The sequence below is a fragment of the Bombus terrestris genome, chromosome 14, assembly GCF_910591885.1.
Source record: "Bombus terrestris chromosome 14, iyBomTerr1.2, whole genome shotgun sequence".
In the NCBI taxonomy this organism is placed as follows: domain Eukaryota; kingdom Metazoa; phylum Arthropoda; class Insecta; order Hymenoptera; family Apidae; genus Bombus; species Bombus terrestris.
The window spans coordinates 949,271-972,090 of NC_063282.1; the positions used below are offsets into that span (position 1 = coordinate 949,271).

The 22,820-nt window shown below is 45.1% G+C and overlaps 4 protein-coding genes across 6 annotated transcripts in view; 3 read left to right on the top strand and 1 right to left on the bottom strand.

The window, feature by feature from the left end:
- Positions 1-150: 150 nt before the first annotated feature.
- LOC100648455 lies at positions 151-1,267 on the top strand. The gene is made up of 3 exons (XM_003400416.4): positions 151-363; positions 461-664; positions 730-1,267. The coding sequence occupies exons 1-3, from the start codon at positions 259-261 to the stop codon at positions 943-945; spliced, it is 525 nt and encodes a 174-aa protein (XP_003400464.1). The 5' UTR covers positions 151-258; the 3' UTR covers positions 946-1,267.
- LOC100647354 overlaps positions 1,240-22,820 on the bottom strand; it is a 26,124-nt gene continuing 4,543 nt past the window's right edge. The window contains exons 1-5 of one of the 2 annotated variants that reach the window (XM_003400408.4): positions 6,730-8,109; positions 4,133-4,321; positions 3,833-4,054; positions 3,399-3,545; positions 1,240-3,103 (exon numbers count right to left, since the gene is read on the bottom strand). In XM_003400408.4, the coding sequence (XP_003400456.1) occupies positions 2,585-3,103; positions 3,399-3,545; positions 3,833-4,054; positions 4,133-4,246 (1,002 nt within the window). In that variant the 5' untranslated portion in view covers positions 4,247-4,321; positions 6,730-8,109 and the 3' untranslated portion in view covers positions 1,240-2,584. Of the gene's footprint in view, positions 3,104-3,398; positions 3,546-3,832; positions 4,055-4,132; positions 4,322-6,729; positions 8,110-22,820 lie in introns of those variants that run through there. The other variant, XM_048411747.1, reaches the window with a different exon arrangement.
- On the top strand, positions 9,822-13,301 carry LOC100646240 (U-scoloptoxin(01)-Cw1a). Its single transcript, XM_003400400.4, has 5 exons — positions 9,822-10,374; positions 10,573-10,644; positions 12,476-12,598; positions 12,675-12,776; positions 12,852-13,301. Exons 2-5 carry the CDS (start codon positions 10,573-10,575, stop codon positions 12,927-12,929), a joined length of 375 nt encoding a protein of 124 aa, XP_003400448.1. The 5' UTR covers positions 9,822-10,374; the 3' UTR covers positions 12,930-13,301.
- Positions 15,630-22,820, top strand: part of LOC100647941 (uncharacterized protein DDB_G0283697) — a 19,689-nt gene continuing 12,498 nt past the window's right edge. For both annotated transcript variants that reach the window (XM_003400412.4, XM_012315851.3), the window contains exon 1: positions 15,630-15,993. The gene's annotated coding sequence lies outside the window, so the exon portion shown is untranslated. The remainder of the gene's footprint in view (positions 15,994-22,820) is intronic.

The window sequence follows — 22,820 nt, forward strand, 5'->3', positions numbered from 1 at the left end:
ATTTGCATCGGGCCTTCGAGGATGATGTGGACGTCTGGATGGTCATTGGCAGACCAAACGTGATAAACTTACTAATTTCTGTCTACCGAGAATTGGCCATTCATACAATATTCAAGATCCTTACACGCAAGTCACTATATAACACCCTTCTACGGATCGGATCACCAGTCTTCTCAGGATTCTCGATACATGCAAGACAAAGCCCGATACGCCTTCCATCCAGTGATCTAGAAGAAAGCGAAAAACGTTTCATTCATCATGATCCGACCAACTTGTTTAATCGTATCGCTTGCTGTCATCTTCGCCATTGTTTCGGGTTTGCCGCAGCAACCCAAATCTAGGAGACCCGTTCCAGAGTTTAAGGTTTGTTCTGTAAAAAGAAAACGTTACACCGTGCTGTCGATGAACGTACGTCTTCTAATAAATTTAATCTTTTCTTGGAACGCGCGTTAAATTTCAGAACAAGACTGGCGGCTTGGAACTTCCGGACAATGCGACGCTGATTCGGGACAATATCGTGGACAACTTCTCCTGTCAAGACAGAATTTATGGATATTACGCCGATATGGATAACGATTGCCAAGTTTTCCACGTTTGCATGCCGCAGGCTAGGGGATCGATCAGATGGAGCTTCATCTGCCCCGCGGAGACCGTGTTTAATCAGGTGAGTGATTATTCGAATCGTTTCTTCCTCTCGGTTACTAACAAGCCGATCATTCGTCTCGTTAGGCAACGTTCGTTTGCACGAAAACGGAAAACTCGATACCCTGCGAGGAGTCTGAGAAGTTTTACAATTTGAACGAGGCGATTGGCAAGGAGGTGGAGGAAGAGGAAAGCGACATGGAGCACGCCACGAAAGAATCGGACGTGGAAGCGATTTCGAAGAGACCAGAGACCAGGACGTCGAGAATCTTGAACCGGAAGAAGCCGTCGCGAAAACAGTGATTTTTTGAGACAACGTTCGCGAAGAATGGGCTGTGCGTGTGATAGAAGAGACGAAATTCGTGGACTGTCAAAAACGCAAGATCAACCAACTACGTTTGCTTGTCTGAAATACGAATGAAACACGATTTTATCTAGTATTTAAGTATATGTGTATTGCGTGTTTAAATTATGATAAAAATATGATATTAAAATATTAGCTAGAGATTGTGTGTAACTTTATTGTATAGGAACGTGTTGGAGTAATATTGTAAATTTGTGAAAGCCTAAAATTAGTAAAATATTGAAATAAAGGAGTTGAAGCGTCTGCAACAAATTTATTGTATATAGTGGTCGTACATGTAACTAATACTGCTATCTTCATATTTATAATTAAGCAATCACGCGCGGAAAGGAGTTACACAAATGTCCCAAGCCTAGATAGAAACACAAACTACGACGATGCGGTAATAATCAACGGAAAGCAAAGATTAACTTAAAGGCTAAATAAAACGTCGAAATTATTACGTAATCATTACGAAGCTAAAAAACATTAACGACGACATTTCCGTCAAACATTTATTTACAACGATTGATATGTTTCGATATTGGTCTCTCGTGGCTTAAAATAAGTCGAAAATAAATTACGCAATATAGAAGAATTAGTACTGGACGCGGTTACTGTACATTAACGAAAGTACGAAAAACATAAAAGAAACTAAAAACACACACGCACACGTGCAAAGCGGCTAGAGAAAAATCCAATCTCTTTTTCTTTTAAATTCAGGTAATATGATACGAGATGGCAAAAGTCACCGATACGAATCGGTAAATCTTCGGCTCTTTCTCTATTTTGTATCTTTGGATAACTAGCCATTATATCGTGGATAGGCGGTGCCTATTCCTCCGTTCATAAATTCCGATAAAATAATTAACGACAATAATTTCGTCAACTTTCGTGCCCACACACACTTTCACATTTGTCAGGAGAAACCTAAAGCGCGTATCGGAACTCTGATTCAAGTACATTTCAGTCGAAAGAAAGATAATCAAAATCAACCTATGTACACCTCTGATCTGATCCTATACCTGATAGCCACTGGCCTCCTAGTACGATTACGCGAATATGATAATTATAACAATAATAAAAAAATAATATTTAGTACTTAAATAATTCACTTACAGATATAAACCAAAAACTAATGACGATACAAACGTTTGCATCTTTAAGAAACTTCTTAGAAGAAGATCAAGCCATTCATCTTTTATTCGTATAGCGTATAAACATTTTTCTTAAATGGACTTGTATAGGAAGATTCCGAAATTGTGGAGCAACCAAAAAGCACGCACGATCGTTTCTTTCGATATTCTACATTTCACTCTGGAAAATGAGGCGTCACAAGTACGAACAAGCTTTATTCTATCGATCGATTCTTTTGCCGAAGAATCGCCTTCTTTCCGATTGCCCCCGTGAATCACCCTGTATCCGTCGATATAACGCGATCTACATATATTAAATATTTTCGACGATGTGTACCCTGTGTCGTCCACCGAGCAGGTGTCCTACGCTCCTGCGTGACACTAGTTCTCGCCAATTCGCCGTAGCAGTCTTGCAATAGCAAAATAGAGAAAGTAAACATTTCATCAAGAAGAAGAACCTAATTTAAGCCTCAGAATCCACAGCTAAATCGGCTTCGATCTCCTCGGGACTTCTAAGATCGATGGCGAATCTTTTCTTCGCGTTCTTGCTTGCCATCTCAGCCATTTGGTTCTGCGCCTTCACGGTTCTCGAATAAATGTTAAAAGCGGTGGCTAAAGCGCAGGTGAGCTGCCTAGCGTGATGTTTCGATTCGCAAACGAAAGCGTGACATTCGAACGGCGAAACTCTCCTGAAATTCTCCGTTTCGCGTACAACGATCATGGAGAAGACACGCGTGTAGACGAGATCCTGAACACCGTACGAGATCGTTTCGATGGCGTATATCCTGGCAAAGTTGGAGTCTTGTTTCCTTTTCTCGATAGGCAGCAGGGCAACGCCTTCTTGAGAGACGACCAGTTTGGTCAGAGGGAGCATGGTGTTGGTCGGTAAGGCCTTCGCGGCAGCGACCATATTATCGACGGGCCTCCTCGTGTGTTTGATGCCCCAGAGGCCCCTGGCATCGTGAGAGCCCAAATATTTCACCTGAAAAGGGTCCCCCTTTTAGTCTCCCACGTGCGGCCCTATTCAGGTAACAACGAAACCTTTACCAAGACCTTGGACCTCTAACGTAACGTAACGAACGATATAAGCGAGAGTTTTAAGACCCGTAAACTTGCGTTAAGAAGATAACAACGTTATAATTTAATTAGCCAACGAGTTGAGCAGATGCGAGGTGTTACCCACTGATGGGTATGTGAATTTATGCTTTGTCCAAATAATCGAAGAGAGTTCGATAGAGGTATAAGGCGAAGTGCGAGGAAAACATTGTAAAATATACCTGGAACACCTGAGGAAGATCCGTCGAACCCTCGAAGACATTGTTATCGATGGATAGACGAGACAATTTTGACACGAGGTCCTTCTTCTTGTCGGTGGAAGAAGCGAGATTTTTGTCCTTCTTCATATCGTTCAGCTCTTGACCTTTCTGCATTAAGAAATACGACGTTAATACACAAGCGTTACGAAATATCTCGGCGCCTTTCTGTCGTTTACGACTAAAAAAGAACGGTCGTCCTGTTGAAGCAAGATATATGTGAAACGGGACCAACAGTTAATTAAGTAATACGCAATTTACAAGGTAAATTGCGAAGCAACATTTTCTGTCGCTTCGTGACTCTCGAAAAAAAAAAGAAAAAAAAGAGAAAAAAAAGAAAAGAAATAAATGGAACAAGAGCTTTGTCGAGAAGGAAGTTTAAAACGTCGCGTACTCACGATACTGTTATCGAGTCGACAGATTCTCTGTGTTTGTCCGGGCTTCACTTTCAGATGATACTCGACCACGTTCGGTATGTTCGGCGGGTTGGAAACGACTGAGGAAGCCGGAGAGGATGAAGAGGCGGTCGCTGGCCGCTGAGGGACGGCGTTTCCGGTCTCGGTCGCCCCGAATAACGGCGCTGTCATCACTGATCTATGCCCACTAACCGTTTCCCCCGTCTGACAAATTTAACGAAATTTTTGGTCATTCTCTTTGCTCCAGGCCCTTTATCAATCTCTTAAAAGTATTTATCCGACCTTCTTCTCCAAATAGCTACCCTCGTCGTTTTTCGTCGCATCTTTACAATCGTTGTTAACATTTTTCAGAACACCGTCAGACCTCTTCGTGAAACCAAAGTCCTCGTCTTCCATAGCGGTTCTCGATTCTGTCTGTCCTCAGAATCTTTTCACTTGCTCCAAATCGGCCCTGTTCGTGTCACCGTGATCCTTTAATCACACGCAATACAATTAGTGGAAACGATACGAAATATCGAGCCTCTCAGAAACCTAATCTCTCGGCAATCGTCTCAGTTTAACTATTTGGATGCAAATTCTCGATAAATAAATAATTTATTCGCTATAATAAACGACACGCTTTTTTTCTACTTCCCAATTTCCGAAGCCGATTAATACGGTTTCCGAGCATTAATTAGTGAATTAACGCTGGTCGTCGTTCCCCGTAATCGTAACAAGACCATCTCGTTATGCCAAACAAAGTGCAGAGCGTAACTTTTACATATACGACGTATGGAGAGCCGGGTAAGCGAAACAACGCTCGAGCAATTTCCAGCGACCTAACGAGCAGAAGGGAGAACCGACCGACCCCTCGTAGACGTTATTATCGTCATCGTTGTATCCCGAAATGCGTTCAGCCGCGAAATTAAAAACGTGCTTAACGTCTCGGCTTAAACCGGAAAACAGCTGTCGCGCAGCACGTGTTGCACCTTGCGCTCCAGCTCGATCGTTGCTTTCGCTCTCTTTTCGTGCGGCCAGTTCTCGATCGTTTCGCTCGCAAATATAGAAGTCAGGCCAAACTCTGTCCAAGTTTGGAAAACGTTTCGCGCCACGTCGCTTAGGATACTCGAGGTACAAAGAGTCGTTTCACCTGCTCTATTTTATACAAAACCAGTCATTGTCCCCGGTCACAGATTTAATCGAACGAAACGGATGCGCCGGTGCACATAAAACACGATGCTATCGAGAATCCTAAATGTGTACGGGGGGCTTGGCTTTGAGCGGGCAGGAAACGTGTCAGGTGACCGATAGTCAAGTGAAAAGGGATTCGTTGATGTATTCCGTCCGTTGGTCAGGTGTGGGCATACTGTTGTTCGAGCTTACGCCGCGTTGCGTCGGCGCGAATCCGTGTGTGCAGTTACCGTTTCGAAAACGTGCGCTGGTTTCCGCGCTCCCGGGGACGAGAGCGCAGAAATTCAAGAACCAAGGTCGAGTCGGAGAGCCGTTCGTGAAATTTTACTCCGGCTACATTCCTCTCTCTTTCGCGAAACCCGATAACGAACTTTCCATAAATAGAATAGAAGAAGGAAACTCGTACGAGCAAATAAAGAGCGATACGCGAGCGAGTTTAACCGACTCGAGTCGAGAATGCCATAACATCGGTAGAGCGCGACAAAAGCTGGACAAATTTATTTTTGGGCACCTTGTATGTTGCTTGCGCCTCTACACCTGTCGTCCAATTACACCCGCGTACAACGCTAGAACTGTTAACGCGCGTGTTCACGTACCGGGTGTTCTAAACTGTATGCGTAGTCTGACGCTAATGTAAAGAAACTGGTTCTTGTGGCAGCCTAGAGAATATTCGATAAAGGCGCGAAGATTTATTATACGATTCGAAGATATCTATGCAAAGAGAAGGAAGAAGTATGGTATTAATAGTAACGGTATCGTTCGAGAACGAAACGAAGCTGCAGATAGTCACTGATCGTTATTACGGTTTTCCAAGATTTCCGTTACGCATCGAGATATCGGACTTTATCAATTCCGCGACCGAGTAAATAAATTCTTGAACATCGACGTCGAAACGTACACGATCGTGAAAGAAATTTGACGGAACGTCGTTGCTCGACGCGGGAAATAGGGAAGGAGAGGAGTTCCCTTCTAGCTTCGAGTTCACGAGAGGATAACAACGATACCGGAAACGTCGGTGGATGAGTGTCTGACCGGAAGCTATTATACCCGTGTCACGAACGAACTGCAACGGCGCGCGTCTCGCGCTGTTGGAATTTAAACCATACACTTGGCTACATTTACTCTTTTTAGTCGCGACAATGTCGCTTTATTTTAATTACGCGTTTAACGCGCCACGTATCTACCAATTAACCGATATTAAGGACGATAGCGTGCCAACAGATTTCTCGTTATCGATCCGAACAAAACGAAACGATACATCGTAACTCATCGCCGTTCCCTCCCACGTTTTCCCACGGTCTCGCCATTCTGCGATACCGCTCTTTTTCTTCGGCAAAAATGCGGAAGGAGAAGATAAGTAGATCGGTAACTATCGTAACTAGAAAAGAAGAAATATAGGAGAAAAATTTAGGCGAGATTTTTATTCCTCTAAAGATCCTATCGCCGCCTTTATCGATAATAAATACCCGTTATATATAGAGAAGATAACGAAATCTTACGATCCTCGATACGCGATCGTTTCTCTGAAGAGGATGTCAGCGTGAAACACAAGACACGAATTAAACGTTCATAAAGAGATAAGACGTAACGACCAGTGTTATCCAACGATTACGAAGGAATCGTCTCGACGATGCAGCTTGCATCGCCGTACGGATAAAACGTATACGCGTAATAAATAATAATTCGATGAATTACTTGCTGTTATTTACCTTGGTAGTTGCCGCTCGTTCGACGATCCACATCACTGAAAGACACACGTTCACCAAAAACTCTTGCTCCGAAGATGAGCGTTTCGAAGCGCAAGCGCGATCTCGATACGAACGCGACTGTGTCCGGACCACTCTGTCGATTCCGAGTATCCGGAAACGTAACCGTAGATGCAGCTACCGATCGATCGATCCGCGCCCGTTCAACCGCGAAACCGTTCTAAGGATGGACCGATCTAGGATCGGCGAACGATCGACAACCGGCTGCGTGCTATGCACCGTCGCGTATACGTACGACTGAAAATCTGGGACACCGCAGCTCGCTCCGACTCGCGTCGACTGATAAAACACACGACGAGTCGCCAGCACGAGCTCGATGCCACCACGCACACGTACGTATATACGCGTCTATTGTTATCATCGAACTTTTGATAAATCTCAAGTAAGCGAGATAACAGCAATTCGCGCGCCAACAGTCACGAATAAGACAGAAATGGACTATTTGTTCGAACGAAGCTAGAAGAAAACAGCAGCTTTATTTCTAATCGCAACGATCCTTGTTTCATCGAATTAAAGAATTCGCTCTTGTCGCTGTGAACGTTCGCATTTCTCCGTTACTACGTTTCTTCGTTCTTCACAATGAGATTCGAGCAACTATTAATTTGCTGACAAACAGGTGTCGCGTTACAGAATGTGGGACAGCCTCGGCCAGTCTCGTTCGAGCACAACCGGAATGAATTGTAAAACGTACAGCAACGATGTTACGTGTCAGTGATATCGTAAGCACAGATATCGATGATAAAAACGAAGAAATTGGCGAACATGTAGCTTGCGTCGCTAACAAAGCAAGTCGAAAGACGCTTCCTAGCATTCGTTATAATCGATGTTATATTGCTTACGTAACTCTGGGTACAATAAAATCCATACGTTACCAACGGAGTGTTACGTAAAAAAAGATAGTGAAGCTTCGATTGTGCGCACATGCACAGGTACCAAGATGCGGATAAAAATCGAGATATCAATTAAAATAATTAGACAATCGGCGGACGCGTAACTAAATCGATAAGGATTTCTAACGATAGATCCGAAAACGCGTCGAGAATCGACCGATCGTCGTTGCACGCAATTACGAGTTTGTCACCACTTCGAAACAGGCGATGGAAAATAAAACGACCGGATCGCTAATACGACAAACTCGATGATACTCCGCCCCATACTTTGGTTAATAATTAATTCCGTAATATCGTAATTAAATATTTAATCGGTCGACACAGTGGTAGAAACGTGAGAAAAACTTTCATGTCGCTTTTGTACGACGACAGGAAAGATGCTCGGAAGTCAACTCGTTACGAAATTACGAAGGCTTATAGCGACTGAACATTGCCGAGCGTGTGAAAATTCGGAATATACAGTAACCGTCTGACGAAAGTGTCCATTAAAACAAATGGTCCCCTTTCGATTGCCTGTTTATTAAAAAAAAACACACGGTCTCGTCCATTCTTACCGCAATAACACCTGCGCTTTTACGCTGCACAGCATTGGAAACAGCAACGTTGAGATACGTTGCACGATAACGCGTTTGAAGCATCGATCGAACCAGTCTTGTATTAGGGAATCACCGAGAGATTTTTTAACCCGACTATAATATTCTTAATAACAGGTGTCTTAAGAAGAGAGGAAGACAAAAGTTTTCTTCTTCGTCAACGCTTGGCGTTTCCCTCGAGATACGATTGCCTGCTATTTTTAATCGTAAAACAGCCGAGCGGACCTTCCCACGAACGTTACACGGATTTTGTAATCGGCGTGATATATAATTAAGAATAATTTAATTCAAAACGACAACTATCCTCCTCTTGTCTTCCTTCTTCTTGTCCATTCTTCTTCTTTCGCGTCTAAACTACACGATCGTTACACAAGTGGCGTCTTAGTATTAGCCGTGGCAACCGTTTTACTTTGTAAACTACACGAACGTTTGATAAATCGCTGTAGGATATATTTGAAAACGACGCAGTATTTTGTTACTTGATTCGAAGGTAAAGTATGCGAACCGTGGCTAAAATCAGCTATGTAATACCATGGAATTTGCATGTCAATCTCGAAATGTTTCGCGGTCAGCAATTATACGCCGCTAATTGGCACTGAACGCGCCTCGAAAATTAAGGGGCTACTGAGAAGAGGATGGAACAGACTACGGCATGCAAATGAACGATTTGATCGTGCGAGATTTCTATTTTCCGCCTGTTTAGCTACGTCGTATCTCGAGGTATCTCGATCGGAAGAAAGGAAGTACTTTGGAGCTTCCTATTTCCTTGAGAGATATATATATTTTTCTTTTTTTTTTTCTTTTTTCTTACTTGATTGCAACCTCCTGCACTTGATAAATGGTAACGAACGGGTACTTTCAATTTTATTGGAAAATCTTCCTTCGTAGCAGAAAAAATGGAAAAATTCTTGTATCTAGTCTTATCAAAGGATGTTGAGAAACAACGGAAAATCGATATGACGAATAACTTGGCCGGATACTTTAATTCGATAAGTCGCAGGATGGCGAGTGACTGATATTAGCCTGCAAGTTTCCCTCTAAGTCATTCTCGACCCGATCGTGCTCTGTCATCGTTCGAATCAACAAATTTCTTTAGAGCTTAAAAAACAAACTTCTTTGGATGTAATATACAAGAGGAAGCTTGGTTAAACCTTGGATACACGGTGCGAGATAAGACCGAGTGATTTCGGCACTGGTACACGTGACGAGGATTTTCCATTCTGCGGAGAATCCCACGAAAACAAAAAACCTAGCTATCAGATCGATGGGATCGGTGAAATAATCTAGAGCATCTTCCCCGCGAAAATGCGAAAACGCATACAATGAAATTAATATTATACAATCCCACCGAATCGGTGAAAAGTATCGGATATGGTAGAGGAAAACATTCCGCGAGAAAACTGTCTGGGAGTAGCATAACGAAATTTCGAAGGAACCGGCAGGTTCTTCCCTTGGTCCTTGTAACAAGATCGTTTTCACGGTTGTAGAAGCACAGACGTTGCGTAAACGTGGAGCAACGTCCACTTTGTGTTCGAGGTGCAAAAATAACGACAACGCTGGATCGATCGTGCTCTCATAACCGATGAACGAGAGATCGTTGATCGACTCGCGTTTTTACCTATTCCTTTTCAACCCCTTTCGACGAAGACGTCCAAAGATATGCCTGAAACACGAAAAAGAAGTTACAACCCTGACTCGAGTATGATCTTTACGACTGTTTTCACGGGTGTAAGAACACGAGAGGGATTGCGTAAGAGAAGAATCTGCGGCATCGTAGAAACGAATCCCTCCCCTACCTCCTTGGGATCTTCTCTTTCTCCGTTCGTCCGGTGTGGGAGCCCCGGAAAAGAGGGGCTCTCAAGAACCCCCCCTTGTTTCTGCTCGATCTCTAAAGCCATATATATACCACCACTTCGTGGTAGCATCCTTCGAGAAAGAAACTTTGCCCGTAACACCGTGGAGACCGAACTTGCAGGCGGAGGTCCAGCGGATCGGGACCGGTGAGTGCATTGTGCCAAGATCCGAAATCGAAACTCATCCTAAGATAAATGAACACCACGTGGAAGGACACTGCGGATTAAGGTGATTGGATCTTTTACGAAACGGTAAGATTTTATTTCCCTCCGCTTCCAACAACTTGGAAAGCTTCTAAGCTTGGAAAGTGTTCTAAAACATAAAATCGAGAGGAATACTTGAATTTGAGGAAATAAGTAGAACTTGGATAAAATTAATCCATCTTCGATCTAATTATTTCAAATTTATTAATCGACGATTTTATCCGTTTTTTTTTTTTTTTTTTTTAGATGATTTCGCGGTACCAAGTTTTGTGCGCGCTACTCCTATTAGGCGCTGTTTTGCTGTACCAAGCGATGGCGGTAAGTGACACGATTCGCCTCGTTTCCCTCTAAAACCGTTCGATTCGGAGTTCGATTCGGATTCGAATTGCATATAATATATGTATATTCAGCAGGGAGTACGCGTCACGCAATACCTTTACGAAAGCAGCGCTGAATTAAAGCGCGAAATTATTATATTCACCGTACTTTCTCACGTGCAACAATGACAGAGGGAGGACGGTATCTTCTCGCGTCATCTTCGCCAAGTGGCGGCATGAAGTAATTCATTAATTAAGTCGTGTTGCGCGAGCGCGTTTTCTCGCGCGCTTCCTCGGACAAAGTGGTTCGGAAACGTGCGTTAAAATTTCCACGTCTTCCAGGTCTGTTACGTTCGAATAAGATTGCGCAATGCGAGAGATGGGTCCTGGCAAAACCATCCGGGATTCCGGAATTACGAAACCGTGTGATTCGAGCGCGGATCTACGCGTGTTCATCGACGGCACTTTTATTCGCGCGTTTATCGATGGGCGATCGTGCGACTACCGAGCCGCAAGCATATTCATTTTCACCGGAAACGATGGCCGTGAACGCGGATCGAAACGCAAGGGGACCGAATTTTCAATGCCGTCGAGCCACCAGCCAGAAAACTGAAAATGATTAATTAATCCGCCGATCGTTATCGCGTTAACATTCACGGTACGCGATTCCAGAAATTCTTTCTTCATCCTTTGAAGAAACCATCCAGCCATTATGCCATTATGTAACGCAGAATTCTTCGACATCCAGTTTTTTCGGTCAAATCGTCAAATTAAAATTTTACGATCGTTCATTTCGTACGATGTACGCATCCGTTCGCAGCCGTTACCAGGTTACGGAGGATTTTTTAACACCTCGTTGCATATCCAGCGAGACAAATTTAACGGTTATGTGTTTTCTTGCGCGAGGCAAGGTTCGACGATCGTCGAGCAAAACCCTGACCTACCCTAGTTTCGCTGACGGTAACCGCGCCATGGATTACGGGCGTGCTTTCTTGCCAGGCGTCGAAATCACCCGTCACGTCGAAAGGGTGGAGGCAGTGTCTTGCGGTTGCGCGCGTGTTAGTGGACGGGAGATCGAGTACAAAGGCACGGAGATGCGCATCCGCTTGCGGGGAACAATGTAACCCGACTTCCGGTCAAACATCGGCACGTACACGCACTGGACTGGCTCGATCCGACGTTATGTCGCAACAGCCTCTTTTTTTCTTCTCATTTCGACCGATAGCCAATTGCGAAAAAGATCGCGCAACGAGATTCCCCTGCGATCCGCCGCGATTTAAATGTTGTTTAAAGGCTGCTTGGATCATTAACCCTGTGCCTTTTCCTTAACCCCTTTCGCGTTTTATCTTCGTTGCGCGATCGAACAGTTGGATAGAAATTTTTGTTAATGACCTAACAAGCGCTCGATGCATCGTGCATAACAATTGCGCTACGAAAGGAAGCGCGACTTATAGCGTGCATCCTCGTTCGGTCCACATTCCATTGTGAGAAATGATAGATGATGAAAGCTGTCGGTGATGTTTCGTCACAGTCCCAAGGGAATTGCAATGTAAATAATGCTTTTCATAGTTGCGCCTTCTCGGCTAATTGTCTTTGTTCCAAGAGAAATCAAGATGTAATTCGCGCAACTTATTTGAATTGAAACACGTAAGCCGTAATTCGATTACCCTACATATTCTACGTATACGTTGTACGCATACTCCCTGAAATCTTCGTTATCGCGCTATGAGTTGCAACAGGCTTGCACTGTATGCCTGTCCCTGTACGATTAACGTTAATTAAGATGTGACAATTTCAAACGTCTCGCCTACCGATCTCTACCGACGTTTCAGCAAGTAGACGGCTATACACCTGGCGTGGATTATCCGATCTACGACTCGGTACCTTTCGGCCTTACGTTTACCTGCGGGGGCAAGTTGCCTGGTTACTATGCCGATCCTGAAGCTAGATGTCAGGCAAGTTTACGCCGTTAACTCGTGCCATCTAATCGAAACGCAAAAGGATCAACACGATTTTGAAATTTTTTATTAGGTCTGGCATTGGTGTTTGCCAAATGGGCGTCAGTTCAGCTTCCTCTGTCCAAACGGCACAGTTTTCAGCCAATCGGCCCGTGTCTGCGATTGGTGGTTCAAGGTACTGCATTCTCCATGTACTTCGATCTTTGTCATCTCTGTTCGAGGTCTGCTTAAAACTTTTTCTTTATCGTAGGTTGATTGCAACGACTCGCCGAGATTGTACGGTATCAACGACGACCTGTACAGGGATGTGAACGGGAACAAGATCTAACGCTCCGATTCTAAAATCTGTGAACATTTAAACGCGTGTTAACAAAGAGTATATTTCTGTGTACAGTTTCTTCGAGACAAGAGAGTATTTCAATAGAAGCGTCGTATTTCGTCCAACGAGTTGTGAGTTCCTAGCTTGCCGGCAGAGAAACGCGTGAACAGAACGCTGTAATATTCTCAGACGCTAAATCACACGACGACGATCGATCGCTGCAGGCTGATCGAACTTTTAGCTAGGTAGAATTTCATCGCAGGTGCTGATCACTTCCATAGAACGATGAAAAATCTCTGTATCTTCCCACAAACCATCCGAATAGTTCTAACCGCCTTATAACAGATTCGATTCTTCAATAAAGAACAACAAATGCATTAACTTTTTGCTACGTGTTGAACGTGACCGCGCCTTGATCGTATTTTTTGATCGTAAAACTACGTTAAGAGAGAACAGTCCCGGAGAGAGGAGGAAAGAATGCGCGATCGTGCATCGCAAAACTCGAAATCGCATCGAACTATTTCTTGGCATGATTGAACAATAGAAAGTGAGCGAGCGATCGACGCGAACGACCAGCTCCTTCCCTACCTTTTTCCTGTCAAACGCTGGCCATCCGCGCTACGCTTTTCCGTTTACGTTTTACATGCACGCTGCGTCGCGAGTCCTTTTCCCCTCGCGTATCTTTCCAGATCGATTAGAAAGAAATGCCGATCGTATCTTCGACCAAATCGCGCGGAAGCCTCGCCGCGCCGGCTCGTTTTTCTTCCGATCGAACAACGTGTAATTACCACGAGGAATTTCAATCGATGCCTCGGACGTTACGTAAACGAATAGAAATTTGACGTGGTCACTTACGAAATCCTCCTAACTTCCACCTGTCGAACAAGTTTTTAGAGTGTCAAGGCCAAAGTCATCGTCAAACACCGTTATTACCATTATTTTCCGTTCACCACACGAATCAAATGAAAAATACATCGATCGTATCGTAGCCATCTCGTTGCGCGTAATTACGATACCGTCCGACATCGGGATGATGCCGTGACATCTCCGAAAGATCGAAGCGTCGCGTAGGATTACGAGGAATTCGCGTGAAACTTTCGAGCGGCGAGCGAGTTAAAATTCCGCGCGCGTAAAAAACACGCATCGAGACGTTCCACCTCGAGCGAATCACGAGCGCAAATATCACCGGCGTACCCGACGCCTCGTCCTCAAATTCTCGACGATCCCCTTTCAAAGATCAACAGGCGTGTCGTGGCAAGTCATGCTTCTGACAGTGGATCAAGATCATCGGCGTTCGTTATATCTACGATATCGATCTGGATCGAACGAACTGCTCTATTAGCAGGCAACAAGTATCAGAACATACCCTTATATTTCTATCAAACGTTCAAACATTTATAGCTTTAGATTTACAGCGACGTAACTAGAAAATATGAATAAAGAATGAGATTGGATTTGTAAATGACGACACGTGTCCTGACACTTGTGACCGATAATGTAAATCTTCGTCGAGTTTTACCAACCCATCGACCATAAAATGGCCGACGAAATGACGCGACCTTATCTCGAGGAAAAGAACGTAAGACAAGGAAGATCGAGGCCTTGAATCTCGAAAAAGAAAGGAGTTGTCGTCCTTAGAGAAAGCAGCGAACTTTGATGGAACGATCCATCTCATGGGCACGGGTGAGTTCCAATTATCGCGATACGATCCTGTTTTACGATCCTGTCGACGAAGCTGAATCGAGAATAAATCGCAACTAGATGGCCATCGCAGTTTTCATCGAAGGTTAACAGACTTCTTCTCATCTCGGATTTCTTCTTCGAACGAATCCAAAAATGGTCGGCACGTACGCGCGTCAATTGCACTGGTATTCCCTTAAAGTTAGAAAGGACTAGTCGAAGGAGTGGAAGCTGGTTAGAATACTTTCTTCGAGTAGCCGTAGCTCTATTCGCTCGATGCCTGACCCTGAAGGTGATTTATCGAAAAGCCAGTCGGCTCGCTCGGAGAGTCGATCGCTTTTTCGCTTTTTCGCTTTTTCCGACGGCGTTCGATTGCGAAAGGATCATAGCGCGAGCCTCGCGGGAAACCAAACTTCCTATTTCCAAAGAGTCAGGCGCGTTGTCGTCGGCCGAGAAAGCGATCGTTATCGATTAATAGAATTCTAGAGGCGCGATGTACTCGCCGGTTCCACGATTTTGTCCTCCTCCGTGTCCTTCGTCGGCGGAGACGACGTTCCACTTTCACTCCGTTCCTTCGATCTTTCGAAAAATTACAATTACCAGGAGTTTGCTACGTAGCTGGCTCGGGTTATTTACGAAAGATCACAAGGATGCGCCAGTCGGAATCCCCTGAAGGCGCCACGAGACCTTTGCAACTCCGCTCGAGATATACCATGGTCCTTTGTTTGGACGCGCTCCAAAGAAGAGGACGAAAAGTAAAAAAACAGACTGCGCGGTAAAAGCAAGATGCAATGTCCATAGAAACGGATGGCCTTCTAACGCGTCGCTCAAGAGTCAAGTTTGAAAGGTTCGACGGTAAATAGCATTGGTTCTGTTCGAGTTGTGTCGACGCTGACTATCAGGTGGCGACGCGGGTGCTCCTCGCGAACCTTTCGCTCGGTGGGGACCGTTTTTTGACAGAGCTACGCCAATGCGAGGCCAGCCAAGGCGCCTATGTACGTCCAGGCCCCCTCTCTCTCTTCGACCTTATCCTCCGTCGTAGAAAGCTCGACCAGACGACGCTGGCCGGAGCACAACGCTCCTGCTGCTGACTTTTCCACTTGCATCGCGCAGTCTTCTGGCCGGACCGGACGCGGTCTTACCCTCAACCAGCAAACGCGGTGTTTCCCCGGGTGATTCCTCTCGAAAATTTGAGCATCGATCCACCCCCGTTCACAGCGGGTTCGAGTTGCCGAGCGTGCCCTCCCCAACACAGTGCTTTCTCAAGATCGTTCGCTGGCAGAGAAGTAGTCGCGCGGTGTACAGGTGTGACAAGTATACTTGGAGTGCGCCTCGATGTGAGCACGGTGCTTTCATGAGGGATTAAGGAATAATCGACGGAGCCGAGAGACAGGTCTGTGCATTTCTTTTGTCCAAAGCAGCTTCTATCTTTAAGAACGTGGCACGCTTTCTAGAAACAGCAAGATTCTCGATCGAAAATCTGCAAAAGTTTGAATAAGAGCGATCGATTATTTCGGGCAAACGGATTGGTCGTCCGAAAAAAAAAGAGAGTTACCATGGAGATACCTTTGGATGGAAATCGAGGTTTTTATCGGGTTATTCTCGCTGTTAGAATAGGAGAGTTTACGAGATTAACGTGGCGAAAGTAGTGGCAATTGCCTCGCTATTCGTACTCGAGAACGTTGGCTTCTTTCGTCCACCGAATCCAGACGAGCTAGGCAAATTAAATTCGGATTACTTAAGCAGCGGTAATCGCGGTGTTTTATTCAAACGGTACGAGTCGTCGGCTTCTCCCCGCGGCCAGAATGTCGGCATTTTCTTGCGACAATCCGTCCACGTGAGCGTTCCAGACGACTTGAACCGTACCTCGCGGCTAAAGAAACTACTTGAACAGACTCCTTGCCCGATATAGTCGAAAGAAAAGACCGGCCACGCAATACCCTGGCCAAATTTTCGCGAGGAGAGAAAACTGTAGGGCGCGTTGGCGTGAAAATAGTCTTTCGTCGATTTCGCCATCTCCGGCATCCATCGATTCGATATTTCACGACATGTTACGAGAGACAGCCAGAGAAGCATGGTCAATCGATCAAATCGAGACAAACGATACGGTACGTTTGAAATCGTGAAAGGACGATCGGGCAGCGCGCGAGAGCTTCAGGAGTAAAATAAAGGTGCCAGGACTTTCGCTGACCATCCCATCCTCTCCCTCTTTCGCCGAAACGTTTTTACATCTTCGGATGACAACGAACGCGAACTGGTTCTATCGTCGAATTTACCGTCCGCCCGACTTTCCATTCCTTGTTTTCTTTCGTGGAAAAAAGAACGCGACTCCTACGCTCGCCATCTCCCTCGAGGTTGTTTAATAAGGTGAAAGGAGAAAAAAACACCGCCGATACGTTTGCTTCGAGTCGGTCGTATTTTTGTTTCCAGCGTTTTTCAGTCTGTATTTTCATATCTCGGTATTTTCGTGCGTTTCGAATAAGCTTTGAATAAAATCGCGGATTTCTATTCTGCTCGAGGATCAGTGCGTTAGCGAGCATACGTATTGGTATCGTTCGAGGAAATATATTCGGACTCGGTACACGTGTTAAGAACACACGCACGCGAATGTACGCACGCATCGCCATAACTACGATCAAAGTATGTATTTTTTTCTTTCTTTTTTTCCTTTGTTATATACTGTAGAAAGAGTTTTCGTTGACCTCTAGGAAGTGGAATATCTCCACGCTCTTTCGTTTATACATTTCCGCGATTTCGATCCATCGAAGGAAAAGAAATCGAGGATAATCGAGTGTCCGGCCGAGATCGTTTGGGAAATTCGAACGCTCTGACTCGCGATCGATTCCATTTTCTGTCTGATTCGTTCGAACTATATACGAACTATATCGTGAAATACAACATTAGTACACTTCCATTTTGCACCAGAATATGGCGTGTAGCGTAACGTTCTCCGCGAGTTACGCGTCTTACAACATCACGGCGATAAACAAGCGGGCGTAATTTTAATCGTTAATCAAGTTACACGTCGGCTAATTCTAGCTGCGATTTTTTTCAACGGTCTATGGAAATGAAAGAACCGCCGTTCACGGCGGATCGGCTACTTTGTCGATTAATCTCGTGGTTTTCCGTAACCTCGACAGTGCCTCGACCAACCGCTCTCTCTCTTTCTCTTTCTCTTTCCTTCGGTGTCTCCCTTTCGTTCTCTCCTTCCTTCTCATTGCATTCTAACGCGTCCACATTCACTTTCGATCGGCGGATTCCGTGGTCGATTCTACACACGCTTGAAAGTGAATTTATTTCGCGAGGAGCCCGTTAGACTCGCGACACGCCTAGCCGGCCTAATTACTCGCCACACCACGAAATCACTGTTTCGAGTTTCCGCGGAAACTTAAACGCGTGGAAGCGTTCCGCGGCCGGAAACTACGCCGCTCTGTGATTTTATTGATCTTTGATCGGTCGATGAGATGTCGAACGAAGCAACTTGCACGAATATATATCGAGATATGGGGAAACTGCTCGTAAAGGAGCAAAACGTGAAAGCTCTGGGAATCTGACAGGATCGAGCGGATGCGAGGAAAGCGAGGAAAGTAGCGTGGAGAATGAACGTTTGCTTCCCTCTGAAACTAAGAAATAGGCTCGTTCCGATAATTATAGGTTTGAAATCGCAGCTCGATCGCGCATAAACCACCGACGACTATGGCTGACTGTTGCGTAATCAGCGAGCGCTTTCGCGAGCTTACGCCTGACACGTCGACCGATATTTTACCGAGTCTTTTTCGATAAACAATATCGAGAGCGCGCGAGTTCGAACGAACGCCGCGTTACGACACGAGAACGCGCGTCGTCCAGCCGCGGTCTGCTTTCTCCCGCTATACGCTGTCGGAAAAATAAACGAGCTACTTGGTCGTAATCGAACAGCCGGAATAGGCTTAATGGCCGGGTCGATTTGCCACGAAAATCGAGCCAATTCTTTCCCCAAAGTGCACCGCGCCCCCTATCAGCTTCCAAGCAGAATCACAAACGTGAAACGTCGAACACGACGACTTACATGTACACGTGGTGCGAAACATTTTTCACGTATGCACGCGTAATTGGACAGAGAGTTTCATCGGGCACGATATCTTTTAAACGCGTCGATCGCAACGAGCTGATCGCAAAGAATTCTCTCGAAAATGAATATCACGTGTACGGCTAACGAGAACCGTCGTCGCCCGTATCCGATAATGTGCTATTACTAATAAATAGTATTACAAAGAGTGCGAATGATTTCTACGACTATTTTTTATTCTTTTTATTCTGTGGCGAAATCTTTCCTCTCGATTTCGAAAATGTTCTCGGCAATTGTAACGTAAAACTCTTAACGACCGTAGGGAAAGGAGAGCTAAGTCGTCTATCGAGTATCGGGAACAGAGACAAGGGAAAGACGATTTTGGCTGCTATTTCTCGCCTTGGGATAAAGCGAAATTTGACCATCGCTTTCGAAACGAAACAAAGTGTGTCAGACTGTTCTACGAAGCACGCGTTAATATCGCGCGATATCTACTTTCGATGATGCCCGCGCGATCTGCACCGATCGATTCGATATACACGATCTGTCTTCGTGAACGATACTTTAAAGTAGTAATGCGAACAGCTGAGAGACAGACCACAAGCCGGTGATCGTGAAATTTCCATTCAAGCAGAGACGATCGTGCAACTTTCTGGGAAAAGGCTGGAAAGATAAAGTGGTGAATTAAGTAAATTGCGTAGCAAATATTAGTTTTAGTTTCTTTAGTGGCATTCGTCCTTTCTATACTTGACTTTTCATAATAATTCGACTAATTAATAGCACGATCTTCTGCGATCTCGTGCCATTCGATGGTTCCAGTAATTTCCATTTCGATGGCGGTCTAATTTCTAGACGCGGATATAATTTAAGGAAGCAATGGTAAAACGTCTGTTGTACGATTCAGTATCGGGCTCGTTATACTCTCTCAGCGCGCTATCGTTGCTGTGGCTGAAAAAGACTAGAAAAGACACGTTAATTGCGCTAATTATACACGCGAGTCTGTTTCTCTCGCGAGAAAGAAATTCGTAGGAGAAAGAGGAGGATGAGAAGACAAGTCCAATTTCCGATTCCGGCAATGTTTCTTTCCGTGCAATCACTTTCCTGCGGTTTCGGAATCACGTCGATTCCCAGTTACAAAATTTTCTCCGAAACGATGGCGAAATCGGATTCTGGATCGTGGAACGACCAACGATAAGCGTAATATGGTTGCAGGCCGCGAAAACAAATGGAAAGCCTTTTTTATTACCACTTTCCTTATCATTAATATCGTTAATTTCGCCAACTTGTGGCTCGTTTTTGCTCTTTACCGTCCAACTAACGCCGAACCAAGAAAAAAGCGGTACAACTCCGCGAGCAGAAGCCTCGCACCGTTAGCGTTCTGGGGCTGTAACGCCGGTTTATTTGTCGCGGCAGACTTACACAATGTGTCGATAAAACGTGGCAAATAGCAGTTTACGGTCGAATAAATTTTATTCACGGTGGAGAGTGAAATCGTTTATCCCAAAGCCGGTTCTCTCCGCGGCAAGAGCAACGTAGTCACCGCCTCTCACGGATCGTCGTTCCACAAAACGTTTCGATTTTGTCAATTAAAAATTAAACCTCGCATCCTCGATTCCTGGTTGAACGAACTCGACCGAAAAACTCACGAATCTAGAGATCACCGCGACGATGATAAACGCGCTCCTTAATCAACGATTTTACCACCGATGAATGGATATCGCGTTACGTAAGTTGACCGCTTTTAGCGAACGCCAGATCGATTATATTTGCCGAACGATACTCCAGATTGGTATTTATACGAGAAGAAAGCGTTACCAAAAATTGTAATAATTAAAACTAATAAGTACGATACAATTGTACGAAAAATCGAGGACTGTAGCTTTCTGGAAGAAGGACCCGTACGAGGACGCTCGATTGCGAACGAACGCTAGGGTCTTTGAAACTCTAACGAGCGCAATTTTTCGCAGTCGAGGCAGCTGTTTCCTCCTCTCGTTCGATCGAATGCTCGTTGTCTTATGGCGTAAAGCAGGCGTGTCGCGTATCAACTTTTGTCAGCTTCACTCGCACGCCACCAATCCGGATAATTCTGGCACCTTGACACGAAAAACCAGTCGGCATTAAAGCGCACCTTCGCAGCAACGATGCTCGATTTTCATGTCACTGTGAGTGAGCAAGATACATTGAAATATATTTCCATGCTTTCAAGGCCTAGCTTTTCAAGGTAGATCCGCGTTATCCTAATTCCTCTCTGTTACGACAACAGCTGTTCGAGCTACCAGGCGAATAAAAGCGATCGCGATATACTCTCGTTCCATATTCTTCGGGCAAGTATCGACGTCAGTGGCATACTCGTTCGCCTGCACAATCCAACACTTTCTACATACGAAATAGCAATCCTTTTGCTAAACGACGTGGAGGATTATTAACGATGCAAAAGAAACCCACGTTCGTGGTCTGCCTCGTTATCCTACGATCACGTTTACCAATAACTGTAAAGCGTGATTTTAATTGAAAGCGACGAACGAGAAGAACCGAAGAGAAGAGACGGAGTCTGTGCTTGATATCGCGCCGGCTCTGACCACAGTCCTCTCTATCCACTGTACGTAATTATGTTCTGTGCACCGCGAATGCAACAAGCGTCTAACGAGTTACGGCGTTGGAGAAGACCGCGTGCACGTCTATATGGAATGTACATTATACCGGTACTCGTCTCGACGGGACACTTTCTACCCACGACGTGGTCCGATCCGTAGTCCAACGAACATGAAACACGGATAAAAGTGGCAGCTAGCGGTCGCGTGAAACGCGCCTGTTCCCTCGTTTCAATTCGCCTTCGTCGTATTCCATATCCCTGATCCAACGACTGGGAAAATATCGCGTTACCTTCCTTTTTCAGGATCGAACTTAATCGCTCTGTGCCTTGACCTCGTCCGATCAGTTGCGTTAGACGACCGATCTCGAATCGAGCGCGCGCTCAGATCGATAAGGTTACTCAATGATAATCCAAGTGCCGATTACGGGAAAATCGACGAGAAAGCGTATGACCTCACCGCAAGAAACCTTTCCATGAAACGTTTGATCGCGACGAGCTGAATCTATTTGCAGCGGATCGATAAGCCTCTGGCTGACTTCTAACAGCTTTTTCCACCGCACAATGATCCGTGATTCGAGTTTCCGGTGAACGTGAGCTACGTTTACTCCGTGTACGATTGCGATATATATGTATAACGATAAGAACAACGAAACGAAACTAGAGAGAAGTCAATTCTCACGTTCTGCTTTTAAGTAATTGTTTTTACAATTGAGAGCGCACGATCGAGAGAAACGCTCGAGTTGCTAAAGCGCCTGACGCGGGATAAATGTTCGAAAAAATGCGGAAACTCGTACGAATGGACGCGGAACACGGTCATTCGATGACTGTTTTCCTTCGTCGCTTCGTCGTTATTGCCACTGTCCAACGTACAACCTTTTCGTAACAATGTACGATAACGCAACGTCGATAGCAGTTGCTCCAAGCACGAGGAAATGAAAGCTTGCTGCACCAACCTGTACGACTTTTGAAGGCTATCGGGTTTTCTAACCACGCCTTGCGTCGATGATTTATCTGAAAAATCGCCAATGTCCTGAGGGAAGAAACAACGGAGGCAACCACGTTTTAAATACGTACGATAATAATTGCTCCTGCATATGGGATGGAAAATATATCCCTGCCAGTAGAATTTTTACGAATCGTTCGCGTACGACGGAATTGTTCGAGCTCTAAGAATGAGATTCGTTTAGAATTTCATTTCCGGAGAACGCCTCGGAGGATATTCGAAAGCACTGGATATCGTAAGGTATTTAAGAAACGAAGTGGGTCGGACAACTGGTCGTGCTAGCCATAACTTCCGGTGACCTTTAGCGGTCGCGGGATGACCGTTACGCGTGTTGTAATATAACGTAATTTACCGTAAGGTAACGTTACGAGTGTCGCGTTCCGCGCGTAACTCGATAAAGAGGAATCCTCCGTTTGTCCGTTGGAGGAAACGTATTTGCATTATCCTGGAATAGCCGGACGGCGTTTCAAAGTATCTACGCGATTCTGCGAGCGAGTCGAATGGCGAGAGAATTCATTTCGGCTTGATTTTCTAGCCATTTTAGAAACACCGTACAAACAGGATCGCGTAATCGTG

What these genes read in the sequence shown, in the direction of transcription:
- LOC100648455 (XM_003400416.4), top strand. Translation starts at nt 259, where the DNA reads ATGATCCGACCAACTTGTTTAATCGTATCGCTTGCTGTCATCTTCGCC. An exon ending in GACCCGTTCCAGAGTTTAAG is followed by an intron (nt 364 to 460) that starts GTTTGTTCTGTA and finishes GTTAAATTTCAG; the next exon opens with AACAAGACTGGCGGCTTGGA. An exon ending in CGGAGACCGTGTTTAATCAG is followed by an intron (nt 665 to 729) that starts GTGAGTGATTAT and finishes TCGTCTCGTTAG; the next exon opens with GCAACGTTCGTTTGCACGAA.
- LOC100646240 (XM_003400400.4), top strand. Translation starts at nt 10,573, where the DNA reads ATGATTTCGCGGTACCAAGTTTTGTGCGCGCTACTCCTATTAGGCGCT. An exon ending in TGCTGTACCAAGCGATGGCG is followed by an intron (nt 10,645 to 12,475) that starts GTAAGTGACACG and finishes CCGACGTTTCAG; the next exon opens with CAAGTAGACGGCTATACACC. An exon ending in ATCCTGAAGCTAGATGTCAG is followed by an intron (nt 12,599 to 12,674) that starts GCAAGTTTACGC and finishes ATTTTTTATTAG; the next exon opens with GTCTGGCATTGGTGTTTGCC.